Source organism: Lagopus leucura, unplaced genomic scaffold (genome assembly GCF_019238085.1).
Source record: "Lagopus leucura isolate 7727_CA_CO unplaced genomic scaffold, USGS_WTPT01 Super-Scaffold_73, whole genome shotgun sequence".
Classification (NCBI taxonomy): domain Eukaryota; kingdom Metazoa; phylum Chordata; class Aves; order Galliformes; family Phasianidae; genus Lagopus; species Lagopus leucura.
The window spans coordinates 52,395,417-52,416,359 of NW_024962252.1; the positions used below are offsets into that span (position 1 = coordinate 52,395,417).

General features: G+C 38.0%; 1 protein-coding gene and 1 long non-coding RNA gene across 2 annotated transcripts in view; one reads left to right on the plus strand and one right to left on the minus strand.

The window, feature by feature from the left end:
* Nucleotides 1-1,976, minus strand: part of LOC122184496 — a 5,858-nt gene extending 3,882 nt beyond the window's left edge. The window contains exon 1 of the long non-coding RNA XR_006180570.1: nt 1,931-1,976. This is a non-coding gene — a long non-coding RNA (uncharacterized LOC122184496). The remainder of the gene's footprint in view (nt 1-1,930) is intronic.
* The window catches only part of TMEM242 (transmembrane protein 242), a 20,497-nt gene extending 4,257 nt beyond the window's left edge, over nt 1-16,240 (plus strand). Inside the window, exons 3-4 of the mRNA XM_042879440.1 lie at nt 762-899; nt 15,119-16,240. Of these exons, the coding sequence (XP_042735374.1) occupies nt 762-899; nt 15,119-15,217 (237 nt within the window). The 3' untranslated portion in view covers nt 15,218-16,240. The remainder of the gene's footprint in view (nt 1-761; nt 900-15,118) is intronic.
* Nucleotides 16,241-20,943: the final 4,703 nt, after the last annotated feature.

The following is a 20,943-nucleotide window of genomic DNA, read 5'->3' on the forward strand; positions in this document are numbered from 1 at the left end:
CTTTCCCAAGTGTTTTGTATTTTTGCAACACTTCTAATGGAAGACTCAAGCAGCAGAATCTCAAAAAACACCCACTGTTATTTCTGACGAAAATGGGAAGTGTGAAAATGGAATAGAGCTATCTTTGTTGCCACTTAGTGAACTCTGCAGGGAAATGAGGCTTAGTGTTGCTATTTGTTATTTTCAAAATTTTCCTAAACAGCTTCTAGAATTCCTTCAGAGTTGCAGCATCTCAAAATTGGTCTCCCAGTCACTGTTACATCCTACATCAAGCTGAAAGATGCATAAGTTCCTCTAGTTTCCCAATCTACTTTTACAGGAGCTTGGATGAAGGCTTATAGGCTAACGGTCATGCCTCACTCACACCACTCCTGAAAAAATCATACCAAAATCAATTCTATAGAAGGATTGTGTTCCAGTGCAGCTGTCTTGTTTTTGAGCCACTTGCGGCTTTTGAGTGGCAGGATAACTATCAGATTCTTGTGCCTATTGAACAGTTTATTTCAGCATCTTCAGATATTAAAAATCCCCAAATGCTACTGGCAGACTTGAAAGTTGTTCCTGGTGAGAAAGCAGCTTACATACCCACTTGCTTGGCACTTTGGGCCTGCTGGTATCCATAGCAAGAGTTTCTATGACATCACATAAACTGGCAAGGGAAGAAAATTTCTAGAGTAAAAGTTAAATTCTTTCATTTCTATTTTTCTTTTTTCCAGTTATTGTTCACTTTGTCTTGATCAGTCTTTTTTTTTTCCCCCTAGGGTATTACTGCTACAGCTGCACTACCTGAGAGCGGCTCATCACTGGCCTTACGTGCCCTAGGATGGGGCTCTCTGTATGCATGGTGTGGAGTTGGATTACTAAGTTTCGCCATCTGGAAGGCTCTGGGTGTTCACAGCGTGAGTAGCAAATATGATTCTCCAAATACTGTTGTTGTTGTTTTTTTTTGTTTTTTTGTTTTTTTTTTTTCTTTTCCAGAATTCATCATATTCTGTACCACTTCAACTGGCAGTACCCTTGGTTCTCAACACATACAATGACTAACCAGAGGCTTGTGCAGACTGAAAAGTCATTTTTGCATCTTTTGTAAGTGTGATATTGTGGAGGAGACAGTTTAGGGGGAAGAACAGTTCTGTCCTGCTTGTGTTTATTTACACACATTTCAAATTCTTCAAGAGTCAGTGTTCTACATTAGATATTAAAATAGTGGCTGCAAATCCTGCATTCTTCTCTTATTAAATTGAAGGCTACCCCCAAATCCTCTTTTTATAGATGTTTATTTGTCTAAGTCCTATTTTCTACATCAGGACATTGAGGATGTAAGAAAAATTGGGGTGAAGATAGCTTTCTGCCCCTAGTGCATTTCTGTAAGGAGCAAAGGGGCAGAAGTTAGAGGATTTGAGCGTAACAGAGTGGTGTTCCATGATGCGCCACATCAAGGCAAAGAAACTTGGGAAGCATCTGCATGCTCCAAGGCACAAAGGCTATCTTGAATAAAGTTCTCATGTTCCACTATCTCACTGTGTTGAGTGTGAACACTGGAGTTCATGTAAGCGTTTTGGCTTTTCCCCAGTAATGAGCTGTGACTGAAGAGAGACCCTGCAGCTGGCAGAACTCCACTTCCTTTTAAAGAGTAGGAATGAATAGACTTCCCTTACTTTCTGTGAAAAATTACTTCTATCTCCAGCAGAACATTTTGTGATCTCCCAACACTAAAAGCAGCAATATATCGTTCCACCCTAATACTATTCTCATTAATACCTTAATTCAAGTTCACACTTCCTATCCACTCTGCTAGTGAATCCTGTGAGTTAGCCATTTGTTTCCTGTGACAATCAGAAACATCAACACAATGGAATAGTAATACAAGAGGTATGATGATAAAGGGACTTGTGCAATAGAAAGGTGTTAAAAAAGAAAAAGAGCTCACCCATCTCTGAAGATCTAGGCTCACAACAGAAACTCCACAAGGAAGGGATCTCCAACTAGAGATCCTTCCCCAGTGGCAGTCAGCCCTTAAATGTGGTCTAAGAGAGGTGCAGCCAGGCTCCATCCGTTCCAGTCACATAGCTAAATTGCCTTCATCTGTGCTCACAGAGTTGAGCAGGTCCTTTCCCCAGGTGCTCAATCAGTGGTTTGGGCCCTGACTCAACAGTTACCATACTGATCCTAGCATGCACCAATTTTTTAGTTTCTAATGTTGATTCTCAGTAGGAACCAATAAAGGAAAGCAGGATGTAAGATGCAGCTACAATGCATTTTGTTTATACTCAAGTCCTGCTTGTTAGGCAGTAGAGGAAAGAAAGTAAAAGTACTGATTCTCAGTAGGAACCAATAAAGGAAAGCAGGATGTAAGATGCAGCTACAATGCATTTTGTTTATACTCAAGTCCTGCTTGTTAGGCAGTAGAGGAAAGAAAGTAGAGCAAAGAAAGAAGAGCAGGCATGTCAATTTATACTCTCTGTGTGCTGAGCTACAGCAATCTAGTAGTCTGCTGAATTTACTCACATCATCAGCCAAAAGGATTCACTTCACACCATGCTGTTGATTCTTGTTTTCACTCAGAGTACTTCTGGTCCTGCTGAAGGACACTATGATGCTAGTCAGCAACTTACTTTAACAGTTTGTCAGTAAGCTTAATTTTTATTTCCTTAGAAAATGCTGACCTGGACACACAGCTGCTTGGTTTTGTTGTGAGGCTGCTTTCACCGAGACTATATGACAGGGAAGAAGAACACACGCTTGAGGTAGCTAAGTACAGGAAATGTCACAGCCTCACAGCAGGATCTCATGTCATAAGGGCACAGCAGCAGTACATGGCATTTTAGCAAGTACCTAACCATTTATCATCAGAAAGTCATTCTTTGTTATATTCTGTGTTGCCTTAGTGTTGAAAGAAGATAGGGCAAACTTAAGAGGCTCTTGCAAACACCTTTTGGTATTGGTTTCTTTATGTAGAGTGCTTTTGTTTGACAGCATGGCATGGTTAGAACTGGAGACACTGAAGGAAGTGGTTTTTTGTCAAGAGGCTGAGGCTACAAATAATTTTGAACCGCCCTCTTCCTCTGCTTTTCACTGACATATTTATTGCTTTTGCTATGGATTTAAGTTCCAGTTGGAAGAAGGAAAATCATGTGATGGCACTACTCATTACAGCATAAATGCAAATTTACATTTGTAAGTTTCTGCCATGCATTTCTTCATCCTGTTTTACTGTATGTGTTAAATATATGTTTAAAATTGTTAGAAGTACAAAAGCAGAAGTGTGTTAAAGATGAAAGATTCTGACCTGAGAAAAGGGACTCTAGAAATGTAATTCTAAAGAACAAGTGATTTTTGATTGTTTTTGACGCTTTGCATGCTGCTTTAAAATAACACTCAGGAGGAAATACTATATCTCATGGAAAATGTTACTTTTGTGCATTAAGTATCATATTCATGAGCACCTGAGGTTAAGTAAGTGTTACAAGCTGGCTGGCACATCATTAGTTCTGGATTCCTAGCTATATTTTAATTCTGAGAAAGGGTTTTCCCATTTCAGAGAAGCACAATAGTTTTGAAAGTTCTTTATCTCTGCTTCTGTGACAGCAATAATATGCTAGCAATCAGTCAATTCCAATGCTAACTTTTAGGGACATACAAAATATATTTGTTAAAACTAATAATTGTTACATAGTCACAAAAATAAGTTTAATTTTGTGTGAAAATATTTACTAGAGTTATGGTAAAATAAAATTTCTTTAAACATTAACTTTTAGACAAAAGCTACTGCAGGTTTTATGTTCGTCTCAACATTTTCAAATGAACATTTTAATTTCAGTTGAACAACTTGAGAAAAATCTGTTGTAGGTTCACCTGAATGTAAATATTTTGATTCTTCAGCCCAGTTTAATTCTGTGAACTCCGTTACTCAGTAACAATTGCAGGTTCCCCATACCACAGCTGTGAAGAATTTGAAGTGACAATTCCAAGCTAAGCACACTGTATGTACATTTGAAAGCTCTGACGTTAAAGCAAATGTTAGTCTCTGAAAGTGCTGTTTTGTACATGACCTTAGAGAAACTTCAGTTCATCTTGATGCCTGGAACTTTTGTGATCTTAGTAACTAAACTTTTGGCAGCTGAACAAGAAGAGCTTGCTGCCCTGTTCCTTCACCTTACTGCCTTCAACAGTAACCAACTGCCTTTGGGATGTGTTAATTAGTGGTCTGCCCCTGATGCTGTCCTCTCTCAGCTGGGCACTGACTTCAGTTGTTTAAGAGCTTCTGGTAATAATGATAACAACATTATCAACAGCTCATATGGTGTTTCAATATTGTTAGGCATAATAAAATTTTAATTGTAAACACCACAGATGTTTCATTTAGCAAACAAAAATGTTTCATCTGTCACACATAAAAGTACATTAATTCCAGTGTGTTCTCTAATCCATTGCCATGCTCTGTCCTTGTGGATGGCTTGGCATGTTCCCAGTGAGCAGAGGACTGCTTTCACGCACAGTGGAGGAGAGCTCTGAGTCTAGTGAAACTAAGCTGCTGTGTTGTTTACTGTCTAATCTCTGTCTACTGTCTGAGGGAGTAAATCATGACAAGAAGCCACAGTGGAAAATCAGATGTGATGGGTCGGAGATCTCATAGGAGTGGCTGGCTAGCCAGCTGGCCTACTGAGCAGTTCCACCTCTGACTGATCAACCCATGTGAACTGCTGAAGGTCATGCATACCACAGCTTGCTTTGACTCTAAAGGAGAAGGGCAAAGCTGGGCAGTAAATTTGGATAAGTGCAGCCAACAATGTGTTCTGTGCCCTTTGAACCCTGCTCACTTTAGCCACACTCTGGTTTGAAACCGTGCACTGCTGAACTGGTGTGAATGGACGCTAATCAGTGTGCCTGCTGTGAGACCTTTCATAGCTGCCGCATAGGAAGAGGTGGTGAGCAAAGGACAAAACTAAACCCAGTGATGGGACTGCTACAATGCGATGTGTAGTTGTTGTGTTTTCTTTTTAAGAAAAAAAGTCTATATTATCAGACACCTATCTGCTACACCTGCCAGGGCAAGGCAGACTTGGTGCGAGAGGGGCAGGGGATGTGACCCTCGAACACAGGGCCAAAAGGCTTGAGGATGTGTTTGTAGTTTGTTCTGCACTGCAGCTACATCTGCTGGTAGCAGAAGAGAAAGCCACTATATTCAATATGTTCTTAAAACATTGCTGTCACAAGGCCTCCTTCCAGCTCTTAAATGGCTTTATTGATAAGGGTGGTTAGCCTACCGATTTTTATGCTAGCATGAAAACTCAGGAATGATGGTAAGAAACTGATCTTTATGCCTTGGTAAGGGATACAAAAAATTTTATGCAGTCTCAGGATGGGTTGTTAATATCCCCTGACTGCAGTTGTTGCTGTTGTCATCTTCTAATAGGCTACTAAGTAATAAACCCTACTAAATTTCAGTGAGCTCCTATCCCTAAAATGAGAAGTGATCGGTCAGTGAGGACTTGGTTTGATAATAGTTTAAATTCTATTTTTCATTAATGTAAAAGAGAAATCTTCATTTTCAGAACCTAGGAACTGATGGTTTTCTATTTTCATGTACATTGGGCCCCATGCAGACATTATCCAGATGTTGTTAAGATGTCATTAATATGTCATTAGCATGACTTTTTAACTAACTTCCAGTGAACTCTTAAGAAAGCAGTCCATCTTTGATGATGTCAAGGTCCAGCACTTCTGTCGGTGTAAGCAAGTGTCAGTGGCCAGCAGTACTGGGCCAATGAAGCAGTTTGGGCTTGGGGCTCTAATATCTACAACCATTCCAGGGGATATTTTAAATTTGAGCTGACTCTAGCCCTGTCCCACGATGTGAATATCTGTTTGCAGCTGGAGTACACTAGATGTGCTCCTAGCACATACCTCCAGTTTTGTTTCACCCTAAAGACATCCATCTGGGGTGTTGTGAGTCTGTTCAGCTCATGCCCTGTATGGACAACTGGTAGATTCAGACCAAAGTACGTTCCTGGTCTGAACTCCACTGTTCACTCAAACATGCCTGCAGCCTCCCACTATGAGGCATTTCATAGAACATAAGAACGTATGTAATATTAAACACATGCCTAACAGTTGACATATAACTTTGAACAAGTATATTTACTATCTAATAACTTTCATGTCATGGCATTATCTTTTAGACTTCTGGTACAGTGAGCTGACTGTATCCTGAGGGATTACACAAAGGTGTTGAAAATAATTTTGTAGAAAATAATGGGTTTGGCATGTTTTTCATTTCATGATATCTAAGAAGTCATAGTTGAGGCATCTTATTTTATTACTCTCTATACAAAATACTTCATGAAGTTTGAAATCTTTAGTTTAAGAATAAATTATGTTTTACTAAATAAAAACTTTTGTAAGAAAAGAAATAAAAAAAAAATCTTAAAACCTTGTTATTTCAGTCAACTTGAATGAGAAGTTTTTATTAAAAAATGAAACCTTTCTGATTTTGTGTCTCTGTTTTACAGATGCTATGATCTGCCATACCTTTTTGTTGTTTGTAAGTCACAGTTCAGAGTCTGTATTAAAATGAGTTCAGATGGCGTAATGTAATTTAGTTTGACCAACATTATATCTTAATTTGAATCATTAGGCAGTAGAGCAGTAGAGGCTAGCCTTGATCCAACAAAAGTTTTAAGGTATGTGCTTAAACTTAGGCACATGTTAAAAGAGGGGCTATAAGAAAGAAAGGGAACAGACTCTTCAATAGGATCAGTAGTGAGAGTACAAGGGGAAATACTTTCAACTGAAAGAGGGGAAATTTAGTCTGAATATAAGAAATATTTTTTTACAGTAAGAATGGCAAGGCACTGGAACTGGTTGTCCAGAGAGATGGTGGATTCCCCATCCCCGGAGACATTCAAAGTCAGGCTGGAGGGGCTGTGAGTGTCCCTGTTCATTGCAGGGGAGTTGAACTAGATGACCTTTAAAGGTTCCTTCCAACTCAAATGAGCCTGTGATTCTATGATATGAATGTATGATTTAATAAATATTGTAGCATACTGTAGCAGTGGTTTCATGTTCAGACCAGTGGTCACACCTGATAAAATTGTGATTCCTCCTCCTGCATTACTAGCTGCCCAGACAGTGTATTTATAAGCATAACGTTATCAGAAGTAAGAGGGAACTAATCAGAAATTAAAGGACACATAGTCCTTCATAAATTATTTTCTGATGATAAATTGTCCAAACTTAGTGGCACTTAGGCAGTTCTAGTCTCAGGTATGTCCTTGAAAGCACATAGAGCTCTGCCATTTGCAGTGATGAGAGAGCTGTGTCTGCGAGGATTAAAGGGGACCTGCAGTTGCAGTACTTGAAGAAATTTATGGTTACAGCATAGTCCTGGAAATGGAGGAAAAATACATTATTTTGTCTCTGAACAAGGCCCAAATTCTGTTGTTTTATTTCTGTAATATTCCTCCATTTTGATCTTTAATTAAGCTAAACTTATTGTAAAACAATAAATTAAAAGCTTAAAGCAAAGCAGAGTTGCAGTTGGAGTGATTTATCTGGTCTCCTGCCTTTTCCTTTGCTGCTTAAACTGATGTTTTTTGAAAGGCAGAAACATAGCCTGTCTGTACAAGCAAGATACACACCATGGTGACCCCTTGCTTTATTTAATGAGTAAAATGCATAGGGTCTAACTTTGTGATATAAATTATTCCTTGTTTTTTGAAAAGGTCTTCCTGACCTATCCCTCTATCCCCAAGTGTTTCGTTCTTCTTAATCCTCAACCTGCTGACAGTGGAGAGTTGCAGAGTCTGATTCTCACATAGCTGACTGTCAGCAGTATATTGTTTAAACTTGTTTTGCATTCAGTGTGCTTATTTTACAGGAATAACTGATGTCGATAATCCTATTAAGCTGAATTCCAGTTTGCTTACAATTTGATTGCCATTTGTCAACAGGACCAAATCCTTCGAAAATATTTCAGTTTTCTAGAAGTCACAGTTAAGTTGTAAATCCTCACTTTAGATAAGCAGCTTTTCTTTAAATTAAAAATTTGAAGCAATAGAATACTTGACAGATATTAGAACATATCTATGAAAGCTTGTTGTTCCTTTTGAATTATTATTATTTTTTTTTTAATAACAGGGATTATGAACCTTATTTTAAAAGCAGAACAGTGTTTCAATACTGGCACCCTGAGCCACGGAACAATTAATAAGCGAGGTAAATTGTGCTTTAAGAGCCCTTTTGCTCTTCATGCCCTCAATAGATTTCCTCAGAAATGAAAGCATTTGTCCTCCCAAGGGAAGAGGACCAGTATGATTCATATGTAGGTTTGTTGCTTATATGTCTGTTCTGTGGAAAGCTGAAAAATACTGAGAACTAGTAATTTGTGGCTAATATAGATACAAAATATTAGTTATCATTTTTATAGTGACTCCTAATGAAATATCCTTTTTCATTGATCTTAACCTTTAAAATATTAACAATCTAACAGAATTGCACAGCTGTGTAGAGACATCTAAAGCAATTAAAAACAATACAGAGATTATATACTTACTATGGTTTTGTTGGTAAGGACGATTCCTACGCAAGGTGCTTTTATCTAGAGGAAATCTAACTTCTGAATACTCATTTTAAGCAAAACAGTACTAACATCATCCCATCTATTTTGGGAGATATTTGATAATATTTTTGAGACTAAAGTCACAAGTACATTATAAATACAAATCAGTATTGAGTCTAAGGATAGATGATTTAAAAAAAATAAAATGCAAGTATGGAGACATAGTCTTCACAAATTTTTAGCATCCATAAGTAATACTAAGATGTACAGATCTCAATCAAATGCTGGCATTTTGCAGAAGCTTAAATTTTTATACTGTTTTGTAGATGTCCAAATGCTGCTTGAAAGCAGTGTATCTTCTAAAATCATTCTAGGATCATCCTAAAGTCATTCCTAGATGTTTTTATTGCAATTATTTTAAATTTTAGTTTTATTTAATCCTCACCTATTCATGTTGTTTCTGTTCCTTATCATGTTTGATTTATTATGCATACTTGACTGCATAATAAAATCATCTTTTCTTTCTTACTTCATTGTCATAGAATTCAAAATAATTCAAGTCTGCTCAGCATTTAACGTTGTTTTACTTCCTCAGTACTTATTTAAATTCAAGGAAGATTTAGCACCAATACAAATTAGCACTTCCGCCTTTTGTTTATACACATATTGTCTGTACTGCTTGTATTACCTAATTAGTTTGGTGTGGAGAAGAATTGCCTCCACACATATATACTGCCTTTATTTTGCACAAGGACTAGAAGATATAAACAAGGAACCTGTGAACTTTTCTCGTACTTGATAACGCAGAGTGCTTATTCAAGGAATAAGATCATCTTTTTCTTAGTGGAAAGCTGCTACATCTGCATTGTCTATAGAACAGCTGTAAGAAAGAGTTTGAAGAACATAGGAAAACAGTAACTGTAGCTCTCTTGAGGAATTGTTTCACTGTCTTGGAAGAGACTCGTCAATGTCAGCTAACAGCAAACTGATGGGAAGTTCAATAGGCCTTTCAGTTCTTGAAGGGAGCTTATAAACAGGAGGGAGACTGACTTTTTACACAATGTAATAATGGTAGGACAAGGGAAAATTACTTTAAACTAAAAGAGAGGAAGTTTAAGTTAGATCTTAGGCAGAAATTCTTTACTCAGAGGGCAGTGAGGCATCAACACAGGCTGCCCAGAGAAGCTGGGGTGTCCTATTTCTGGAGGAGCTCAGGGCCAGGTTGGATGGGCCCTGAGCAGCCTGAGCTGATGGGGAGCAGCCCTGCCTGTGGCAGAGGGTTGGAACTGGGTGGGCTTTAAGGTGCCTTTCAACCTAAGCCATTCTGTGATTCCATGATGGAATAAAACAATACTCAGTCTTTGATTGGATGTTGCTTCAGGAGCATTGTGGGTTTCTGGAAGGGGGCAAGTGGGTCAGCATACTCCTTGTCTCTGTGTGATGCAAACTACAAATGTATAACAAAAATCTGAATAAAAGCTTACCTGATTCGTGTTTTTATGTTGCATCTCAGTACCATGACATCTTCAAGTGTGGCAGCATGATCATCCTCGTCCTGTGCTCCTGTTTTCATGCAGGTTGCTCTGCTTGACTGAAAATGCATGGTTGTCTGCATTCTGGCTCTGTGTGCAGCAAGAGCTCCAATGTGTGGCCTGCATGCAATTCAGTCCCATTCCGGGCATCAAGGCTTGTGAATGGCTTAAGGCTGAGGCTTTGATTTGTACTGTCTGGTTTTCTCAGCCATGGCCCTCATTTCTGATAACGCATACTGGGAATTCCTGGTAATACAGAGGAAAGAATTACTCTGTTTACCTTTTGAAAGAACTGCGAACTTGCAGACAATTCATGTTTTCCATTCAGTTCAGAAATCCAAATTACAGCACACAAGAGCTTGTGCAGTGGGAATGCTCATCCTGATGCTTTGGATCCATTAACTAGCATGCTTCATACATTTATCTATATAACTGTTTTAAATTGTAGATTACGTTAATTTTTCAAATTGTGCAAGATGACTAAGGAGAAATGAGTAATACACCATAGAAGACTAATCATGTGGATGTCCTTTTCAGGCACCCAGATTTGAAAGTAAGACTCCGCAGAAAGAAATGGAATGTTCTCCAATGGTTTAAAGAAAAATCACTCAATTATTCTGCATCACATGAAAGCCTTTTGCAACAAGACAGTGTAGCCCAAACACTACTGTATTGTACTGTTGTTTTTGTTTGGCAGTCTCGTGCAGCATCCAGATCTGCACCAGCACCTGGTGAAATCAATAGAATCACAGAATCACGAAGGTTGGAAAAGACCTTCAAGATCATCCAGTCCAACCATCATAGGTGCAGGCTTGAGGGTGAAACACTAACATTGTCTGCTTTGAGATATCATCCACCAGAACAACTTAAGCTCTTGGCCTTCTACTTCGGAAAAATCATATTAGTCATTCATATAATTTTAAGGCATACTCATAGAGCTCTAAGTATAAGGAAGTAACTCTCCTTTTAAAAAAAAAAATATTATTATTATTATTATTATTATTATTATTATTTAATTCAGAGTAATCACAGCATTCTTTTTTTTTTTTTTAGGCTTTTCTACTGGTCTGGCATCTTTATTCTTTTACTAGACAGGTGTAGAAACAGACTTCCAAGCTACCAGTTAACAATCCCAATATTGAAAGCTAAGTGCCATTTGCTCAGAAATTAGACTGAAGTGAAGCTACTGCAACGTGCTCGTGATGTAGGGCAGGTGCCTTACCAGTGAGAGATGCATGGACTCTGGGAAACCTGAACGCCTTTGCCAATGGAGTATAAGATCTAAGAATATGAACCAGAGCGCTACTTTCTGTGCTTACTGTAGAGGTCAGTGTGCAAGCTGGTACAAGGTGACCTGCAACAATCACTCCATTTTACCGTGGCAGTCAGAGAATTGCCTTCAGCCAGCGGGCTGTCTGCTCTGCTCTTGGAGTGCTGTAAAGGTTCAGTGCATGCTGCTTTCCACAAATAACCTGCTATTTCTGTATGCAGACCTTGGTAAGCTCTAGCTGACAAGAGCAACAGTAATCACTTTGAGATTTGGGAAAAGGTAGCAAGAACAATCCTCTCTGATGTTCTTAAATCCAAGGCAGCCTGTCTCATCTTGGTTCCTTGTGAGGTGAAAGGTGACTGATGAGAATATAAGACGTGGACATGCTGTGTTGTGCTCTCAGTCAGTATTCCAGTTCAGGGGATCTAACCTCATTTCACTTGGAAGATAATGTAAGCAGTTCTTACTGGTACAAGTACTAAAATAGGAAACTAATAATTCCTAGAATTTGGGTTGGCCTATTATGAATGTCAGACGTTAAAGAGAACATTTCTTTGCAAAACTTTCATTCTAGGATTCAAACAGACTTTTTTTAGTCTCTCTTCCATTCATTTTAATATGAACGGCCACATAAGTGCTCTCAGTAATAGCGCTATCCCAATTTTTGTGTGACATTCTGTCAACGATGTACATTAAAAAGACATTATTAACTGCAAGATGCTTTTAGGTCCCTATATTTTTGCCACCTGAGGCAGGATCATTAGGTTAAGATAGGAAAATAACAGTGATCTGTAGCTATTACAGATTATTTAATGCAGCAAGGTAGATGATACCCTTTTAGAAAGAAGCCTGACAGTCAAGGTGGAGCAGTTACTGGAATTTATTTGGCAAGAAAAACAATATCAAGCTTTGCAATGTCTGTGATTAAAAATAAAAAAATCACTTGAGTGAAATTCGCTTTTGAGAGTCGCCTCCAGGAACGGAGGATGCAAGAATGTTAAAGCAAGAAATGTGCTACAAATCATTCATGTGCCACTGGGTTCAGAAGCAGGGTTTGAAAGAGTGGTCTGTGATCAGGAAGGCAGCCAAAAGAGATAGAATACATTCAGCTTTTAGCATGCAGTTTACTACAGTATTAATTGGAGACATCACACTTGAGCTGACTGCCCCAAGGTCAGTGTGTCTGACAACCATAAAAAAGCAGCTACTACAATAAATTATTTCTAAGCGTTCCAGTGTTTGGTACGTAGGCATATCACCTTTTCTAATTAAATTAATGCTTGTTGATTTGAGACTACTGTTGTGTGTATTACAGAATCTGGAAGAAATACAGGAGGTTTCTGGGTTGGAGAGAGAAGAGACCTTCCAAGCAATTTATCTCTGAAAAAAAGGCAAAGCACGACATGGGTTCTGAATTGCAAGGTTTCCCTCATTAATCAGGGTGCAGTATTCAAATAATATAAAGCCAGGTTAGTCATCTTCACAAGAAGCTCACTCCAGTGCGTGAGGCTGACTGGATACCAGGAAATCCAGTTCACGGAAGGATAGCTCATTTGTATCTTTGCTGAAAAACAGGGATCCTCTGAGGTTGCAGTAGGCCTGGGATGATGTTACCAACCAAATGAAAACAAGAACAAGTGTGAGGCCAGCATGAGTTAGTTTGGAGGCCAAATTTATACTAAATACAGGTTGGTCATTCAACAGCCAAGGTACAATGCGCATGGTCAATGACTGAGAGAAGTCACAGCCTAAAATTTGATACTAGAAGGATTCACAAGCAGCAGACGTTGACACCGGGAGGGAAGGAACCACGTTGCAGTTTCCATCGTGATTTATGTCTATGTACACTGGTCCCACTCCATCAGAGAAAGGTTTTTTTGAAGCCTTCTCCATGCTTTTTGGCAGTGTGGCTAGGGAGCTGTAAAGGAGCTTTGAGTACTGGGAGGACAGTGGCCAGGATTTGAAAATGCATTGAGTTTGTGTAACTAGCACAACTTGGAAATGGAGGAAGAAACTCAAAAGCTGAGGGCATTAGTGGTGCTGATGAGAAGGAAATACCTTAGAAATCTATTCAAAGCTCTAGTGAAACCCTACTGCACTTTCTTACTGGGAAGAGAGAGAAAAAAGAATAAAAGTCTGTGTGTAGTACCAGTTACATTGCTTAACGTATTACTCAAAAACTATTGTGGAGAGAAATAGTAGGATATAGGATTTTTAAGTTGCACAGAAATGAAAATGTCAAGTAATAGTAGCTATGATGTTTGTATTGTGAACAAATTCACCCCGGTTAGACACACCAAGAAGATATCAGGTACTTCTTAGGCCCACTGGGCAGACACTGTAGAGAACGCTTTTCCTAAATAGCTGACAACATAATGCATTATGTTGAAAAGTCAATCCACGCTGGTGATCAACTTAGTGTTATGATTTATTAAAGTAGTTCACTGTTCAGCATGGGAATCACAAAAGAAGAAAGTCTGGAGAAAATGTAGAACAGTCAAGCCTGTGAACTGCAATTAAAAATGTTTTGTATAGAGACGGGTCATGGAAAAAGATGTTGATGCTTGCAAGAGCAAAGTAATGGCATTAAGTCTGGCATCGCTTGCAAAATGGTTTTACAAAAAAGCATTGGAATCTAAGAAGATAGGGCTGAAGAAATTTATCACAGGGTCTTAAAAATGAACAAAAAAAAGGCATTAAATATTTCAAATTTTATCTATGTGCTAAAGGAAAATTGCTTTTCCAGAAAATGAGTTGCTTTTACCTGCAGAACATAAGTTAGCATTCTGAGAGAAGTCTGAGTATTCTTAAATCTACAGTTGATAGCAATGTTTTGGTGCTTTCTAGAAACTTTTTTCTTTCATAATAGACTTGTAATATTTTATTTTCTAGTCAAGCTTGCTTTGTGCATTGTGGACCAACATAATAAAATAGGAGATAATTGGAGCAGCCCTTGTATATAAAAATATTGGAAGAAAAGAACCCATTAAATCTAAACAGCAACTTTAAAAAGAAGTGGTTTTTAATGAAATTAATTCCCAGTTCTGGTCTGTCAAGACAATAGAATCAGCCATTGGTCTTAAAATGATTACCATAAATATAGATTTGGTGTTTGGTTTTAATGCATTAATACATAGAATATAAAGGCAGCAATCTTTCTTTTTCAAAGCACACACTTTAATTTATCAATAAAGAAAGAAAAGCATGGTCCTATGGATAATATTGAATTTTCTTTTCCTGTCTATTAATAAATAAATTTGAATAAGATTTTGTTTAATCACCTATATCTATGCTGTTGGATAAACTAAAACTGTCAGAGCTGAACATTTTCTTTAATCTTGTTCTAAAATCCTCAAACAGAGCTATTATAACAGATCTTCAACCTAGAGAAAGTGCAGAATAAGGCACTGCATTGAAAATATGGCTGAATTCTATTGAAGTAATTTTACATCAAACAAAAAAATATTAATATTTATATATATATATTCACACAATAGCTCATATAATAGTTGTGAATCATTCAGACAAGTGGTTCCAAGTTAGACACCCAGTGTGATTCTTTAGATGTGGGGATTGTAGTTTGTCTCTTTCATACTTTTTTTTCCCACTTAATTAATTGAACCAGTATAATTAAAGAGAATATCTTACTTTGCTGTTATTTTTAAGGCCTTTTTCCATCTTCTTTACCTCAAACAACTATATTTTGTGGAATCTTATTAATAGTTGACTACTTTTATTTCTTAACCTCTTTTATAGATGAAAGAATTCCGAACTAAAATGCAGTCACTGTTTCCAGCAATACCTAAAAATAGTGAGTCCACTGTTGAATGGGAAGACTTACTTAAATCAAAGTGAAAGAATCAGAAGCATTTGGAGATGGCTTTTTCAGCAAGAAAAGGAGCAGAAGCATCAGAAGCGTCTCATCTGAATGAAAGAGAAAATAAATCAGACTGAGCAAGTTACCAACTGAGTTCACTGAACCTGGGGATGCCAGTTAACATCTCAGTGGCAAGATAATTAAAATAATAATTTATACTGTATTTCTTCAGCATGTTTGGTATGGTTGATTTGTGAGAAAATGAACCTTCCAAGGTAAGTTGCTTCCAACTTGAAAAAAGGCTGTGCATTATGAGAACTTAAAAAAAAAACAAACAACTTTAATTGTTAATATATAAGGACAGAACCTCAATAAACGTTTACCCCATCCTGCCTTTAAAGAGTAATTTTAGGTTATTTCTCTAGGAAACGAAGAACAGTGCTTTCAGTGCCATTTACATGCATCATTAGGAATGTAAATATCAAGATAATTATAAAAGGTCCATCAGTGAGCCTGGAGATAAAGGTTACAGTGCACTCTTCTAAAAATAAAGGAGATATTTAAAGTTGTATCAAAGAAAGTGTCTAAACCAAGCTGTTTTTGTCTGATTGGAAAGTTTAAAACATCAAATACAGAGGTAATGACTTGCTGAGCTCCTCTACAGAGCAGCAGTAGAGACCTCAATGAAGTCACTCTTTTTTCAGTAGTAGCTATTTTATTGGATCCCACAATTGTGAATCTGACCGATTGTATAAAATCTTCTACTATATTTGTATGAACAACGTAAGTGAAAAATATATACAATAGTGTTATGTCCAGCCTGTCCTACGCAACAGATATTTTCAGCAAACAAAGTGTGTGTTTTCTGGGGGGTGTTATTTAGTGGTTCCTGTGGCTCTTCTATCAGGAGAAGCAATGTGTCGTTTTCCCACACTGCAGTAATCTCATGAGGCGTAGGCATAACTAGGAAGAATAATATGTTGTACTCAAACACTGTATTTGCAGAACTGTAGATCTGTAAAATTGCAGAAATAAAAAAATAAATTAGTATCAATGAACAATTCTTTGTTGAGTGAATGCCCAGTTATCAGGGATTTTTTTATCAGTTGCACACAGTCCAATTAAGACAGCTGCCAGATTTAATAAAGTCCGCCTAGAACCTGTCTTTTGTGATTAAATCTTTATATTTCTCGGAAAGAATGTTAAAAAAAAAAACCTTTAAATGTCAGATGAATAATAGAGAAGTGTGGTTTTCCTATGAAACATGACAGCACTATAATAATATCTTTAACACAATTGAAGTATAATAAAGATGATGACATCTTTTCCATAGTTTGATTATTGTAATCCAGTATTAAATAAATTGTGGTGAATATTTCTATCCTATGCACATGAGCAATGGTACTATTTCCATATTTCTGTTGGTATGTATGGGGATTGCCCGTAGTGCCTATACTTATGCATATTAGTGCTAAGTCATCAAGTTTAACATGGGTCCGTGCCATTAAAACTGATCAGGTACTGAATTAAATTCAATAAATACAAGTCCTATTATGCTCTTAAAGTTGACCAATTTTAGTTTTTAAGGTGGAACTCGAGTGACTTGGATTTATCTGTTAAATTAACTTTCAGTAAAATCTCATCTGAATTAGTCATCCAAGCTCTCTGTGCCATCAATGGAGAAAGACAGGAGTGGTCAGAGAGTGACTTACTTTGTGCTACAGTGAATGACCAGTCCTGGAATTTAACAAATCATCTGAACCGTGACAGCTGCCTGTGAAAAGTGTCACTCTTGCTTGCCTCCCATCAGCACAGTGACTGTGTGAGAATACAGTTCGGAAGCAATCCTTAAGAAAAACGAGTAGTTTTCTAGCACTTTCGAGTTCTAAAGGCTGAATGAGTATTAGCCCTGGCAGAAGAGAGCTGTCACTTCTGGTAACAGTTAACCACTATATTGATTTGACTATATAATAAAAAATTTCCCATACAGCACACAGTATGAATTAAATCTGGCAGTGCCCCAAGTTGTACAGCCTTGTCAGATTACTTTTTTTCAAAAAAAACCAGAAACTAGTGAAATTTGCAAACAAACCTTTAAAACAGAATCACATATACAGTACACATACAGAATGATGTAGTAAACCAGTGCTAAGATAAAAGGCTTTGCATAAGACATCTTCCAAAGAATGAGTAATTCATAGATCATCATATTATTCCAAGCTCTATTGTGTGATTTTGGCTATAAATGGGTTTTCTCTAGATAAAGGCTCATATAAAAGAGTACAGTCATAATTTAAAAGTAAATCAAGTCTCATGCTGAAATCCACAAGAGTTTTAATCTTTGCACTGTGCAACTCTTCTTCACTAGGTGAAAATTTTGTCAGCTTTGGATACTGCTCTTTTTATGAAAACTTTTAGCACAGTTACCCTAAACCACAACAAAACACTAGAAAATGTGCCATTCTCTGTACAGATAGAAGGAAGAAGCACATAGTGTATCAGTAGTAGCTAGATACCTTAATGTGTGTAGTTAATGCAACTGAGCAAACAGCAACAGACAAAAATAAATAAATAAATGAATCAGGTTTCAAGACTTAAATTCTGCAAGTAGACATTGAAGCAAAAAGTCAATGGGTCTAGCGACTACTCAATTGCTCATTTATTTAAAAAAAAATCTTACCTTGTACTTTCTTTCCGCATCAAGGGAGTACGAGAATAAAACATGGAAGAGGAGGTTCATTATCAGCTTTTCCTGTGCAAAGAGTTATGCTAAATAATGAGATGCTTGCAGCCCTGCAATTAAAACTGGGTAATGTACATGAGTTACTCTAAAAATAATGATTCCTTGTTTATTTCCATGGGAACTACAACAGATACAAAGAGCATAATAACACTATTTGATAGAGCAGTTTCTCAGCTACAAAACACTATTTGTCAACAGTCACCACCATTAGCCATGTATTTTTGCCAGCAATGAGCAAGAGCCTGCATGCTACTCTCGTAACAATTTGAACCAGTGGAGATGACCCACTGCTACTGTCACCACAGCTGAAACACACCACCCACTGCCTCACTGTGCTCACATTCGCTGTTAATCTCCATGAACATTCAGCAAGTGCTGATGAACATCAGTGGGTGCTATTTTTTCCACAGAGAGGAATCCAGTGATACAGTTTAGCTTTATACGCTCCTCCGTGTCAGGCACCATCTGTCACGCAGCAAAAAAAAGTGATGGAATATTGACGGGAAGCTTCAACCTCTATTGCCATAGCATCGACATCTGCCTTTGAAGCCTAGGCCAACATTATAAAACAGGAGGCACTTCTTTCAGAGCAGCCTTCGCAGCATAACGAGTTTGAGCAGGCCACTGTGTTTCATTTACAGTGTTTTTCACCAAATTTCTGATCACAATTAGTTATAAGAATAGCAGAGGTCATGTGTGTTGCTAAAATTAGCCTATAGGCTGATACTATTAATAAGCTCCCTTCTTACTGTATTTCATAGAAGCAAAAGGAGATGTGGGAAAATGGAGATGAAGAGAGCAGAATAGGCACAGCTATGCAGGAAGCAGTGATGTGCAGGCAGAGCTCCCTTCTCACAGTTAGGATGGAAGCCTCCACAACGCCACCAGCCCCAAGGTCTGCAAGAGTGCTTTTGCTGCAGAAGGCGACAAATGAAAACAAGCTGGAAATGCTTGCTTTATTTGCTACACTGCCCCCTCTGGCAAAAGTGTCTCAGGGGTTTTTTGCCGTGATTTTCGTCACTGATGGCATCTGCTGACTTAAGGCTCCTCAGAGCTCATCACTTCTGAAAATTCAGGTGACCTAGCATACACGCAGAGAAGAGTAGCTTTCAATATTTAAGCTGCCATTCAAAAATCTCTGGAGAGTTAAGTGCCTGAAAATCAATTAAGGCTGAAGAGCTGAATCAACACTGCTGGAGTCTGGGCTGGTGGCTGCAAAATTTCTAGATGTTTTGAGCCTGATAGGCCAGGAAACAATCCCATCTGGGCTAATGGTCTGTTTTAGCAGTCAGGATTAAGCTGACAAGTTTTCTGTGATTTGTCTATTTTGTTAATAGCAGGGGCATATTGTTAATTGAGCTAATGGGAAGAAAAAATGTTTAACAGTTAACTCGATCCTTTATGTGGAACACCATCTGTGTGCTGAATGTCCCTGGATGCAGAAGAGAGGAAATCATACAGCATTTCAACCTTCTTTACTGTCATTATCTTGGGCAAGTATGATAAACAACCATATTTATTTTCTGGAGCATATAGAGTTTTAATCAACCTATTAAGCAGGGTGACATTTTTCACAAATGTTGAAGGCACAAAATTGACATTATTTCCCTATACGCAATGCAATTCATGGGCGCTGAGCAATAGAAGCTTAGACCAGAGCAAACGAGACAAGTTGTTTTTCCTTTCACATCTAAATAAAGCTTTTTGAAGAGACTTTAGTCAAGCATACTCACAGATTAATCCTGGAATTCTGGAAAGAAGCAGAAAAATCGGCTTTTGTAGACTGTAATACTGAAAGTGTAAGAGAAAGTTTTAATCCTCCACGTCCAAAAATCATCCTTTTATGTGTGGTTGAACACATTTATATGAAAGCAGTTTTGCTATTATTGGATACTCATGAGAACGGTTCAGTTATTCATCAGTCTGGCAGCTGAGAATCCTGCTTTCCTTCCAGTTTGATGTGTGTTCCTGATTGTCAGCAAAGCTAACAATTAACAATTAACACTTCGGGTCTGGGAACAGTTCTAGCCCGAAACTGCGAAATAACAACTGTGAGAAGGCAGAACTGCCTTTAGCATATTATGATAAGACAAGCATTTACTTTCTGAATGTCAGCATTGATTACAGTGCCTTGTACCAGTACTTAACCACTGAGAAAGTGACACCAGAGAATAAGGTAAAACCACGAGAACATTTTTTTTTTTTGACACACAGAAATATGGACAACAGAATAAGGCCTCTCACAATTTACCTCTGGTATTTTAACCCTTCTCTCTACGGACCGGACGAGGAAACTAAGTCAAAGTTGAATCTTGCCACCTGAATTTGCCCATTACAAAAGTGGTGATGGTCCCACAGCCCTCTGCTATTTCTCCAATTCCTCCAGATTGGATTCACTGTGGATAGGGGAGAGATGGCAGTGAAGCGAGAGGACTCGTATGGATTGCATAGAGCGGGAACTGAAATCTCTTTTCAGGGATGTATTTTGTGGAAGCTCACAATGGCATCATATGGCTATAAAATCTACAACTCCAGAGATGTGAGAGTTTCTTAATGCCCTGAGAGGTTTGGTCTCAGGAAAGGCTGCTGGCACCTGCAGGCTGGCACACTGATAGAACAAGGAGGGGATGTAAACCTTTCTGCAGCAGCCTTGTGCATCCTTCTTGTCCCCAGGACCCACCTCTGTGCTTGCACCCATGCAGGGGTGCAAGGCTTCTCTCTCCTGATAGGGAGGCAACTGTTACTGGTTTGTACAGTCGTTAGGCCAAGCACAACAGATACATACATGCTGTTTGTTTCTTTTCTGTTTAAGTTGATAACCAATGCCTACTGTCCTAAACTAGGACTTAATGTTTCCTGCTTTGCTCTTATTTTGTGCTTTTTCCTTAAATATATACATATAGAAGTAGAGCAAATAACAGAGATTGGAAACATTTGCTTTCATGGTTGGCTGGATTCTTCTAGTATGGAAACATTTCCTCTGCTATCCTTAAAAAGAAACATTTTTCCATTGAAGACTGA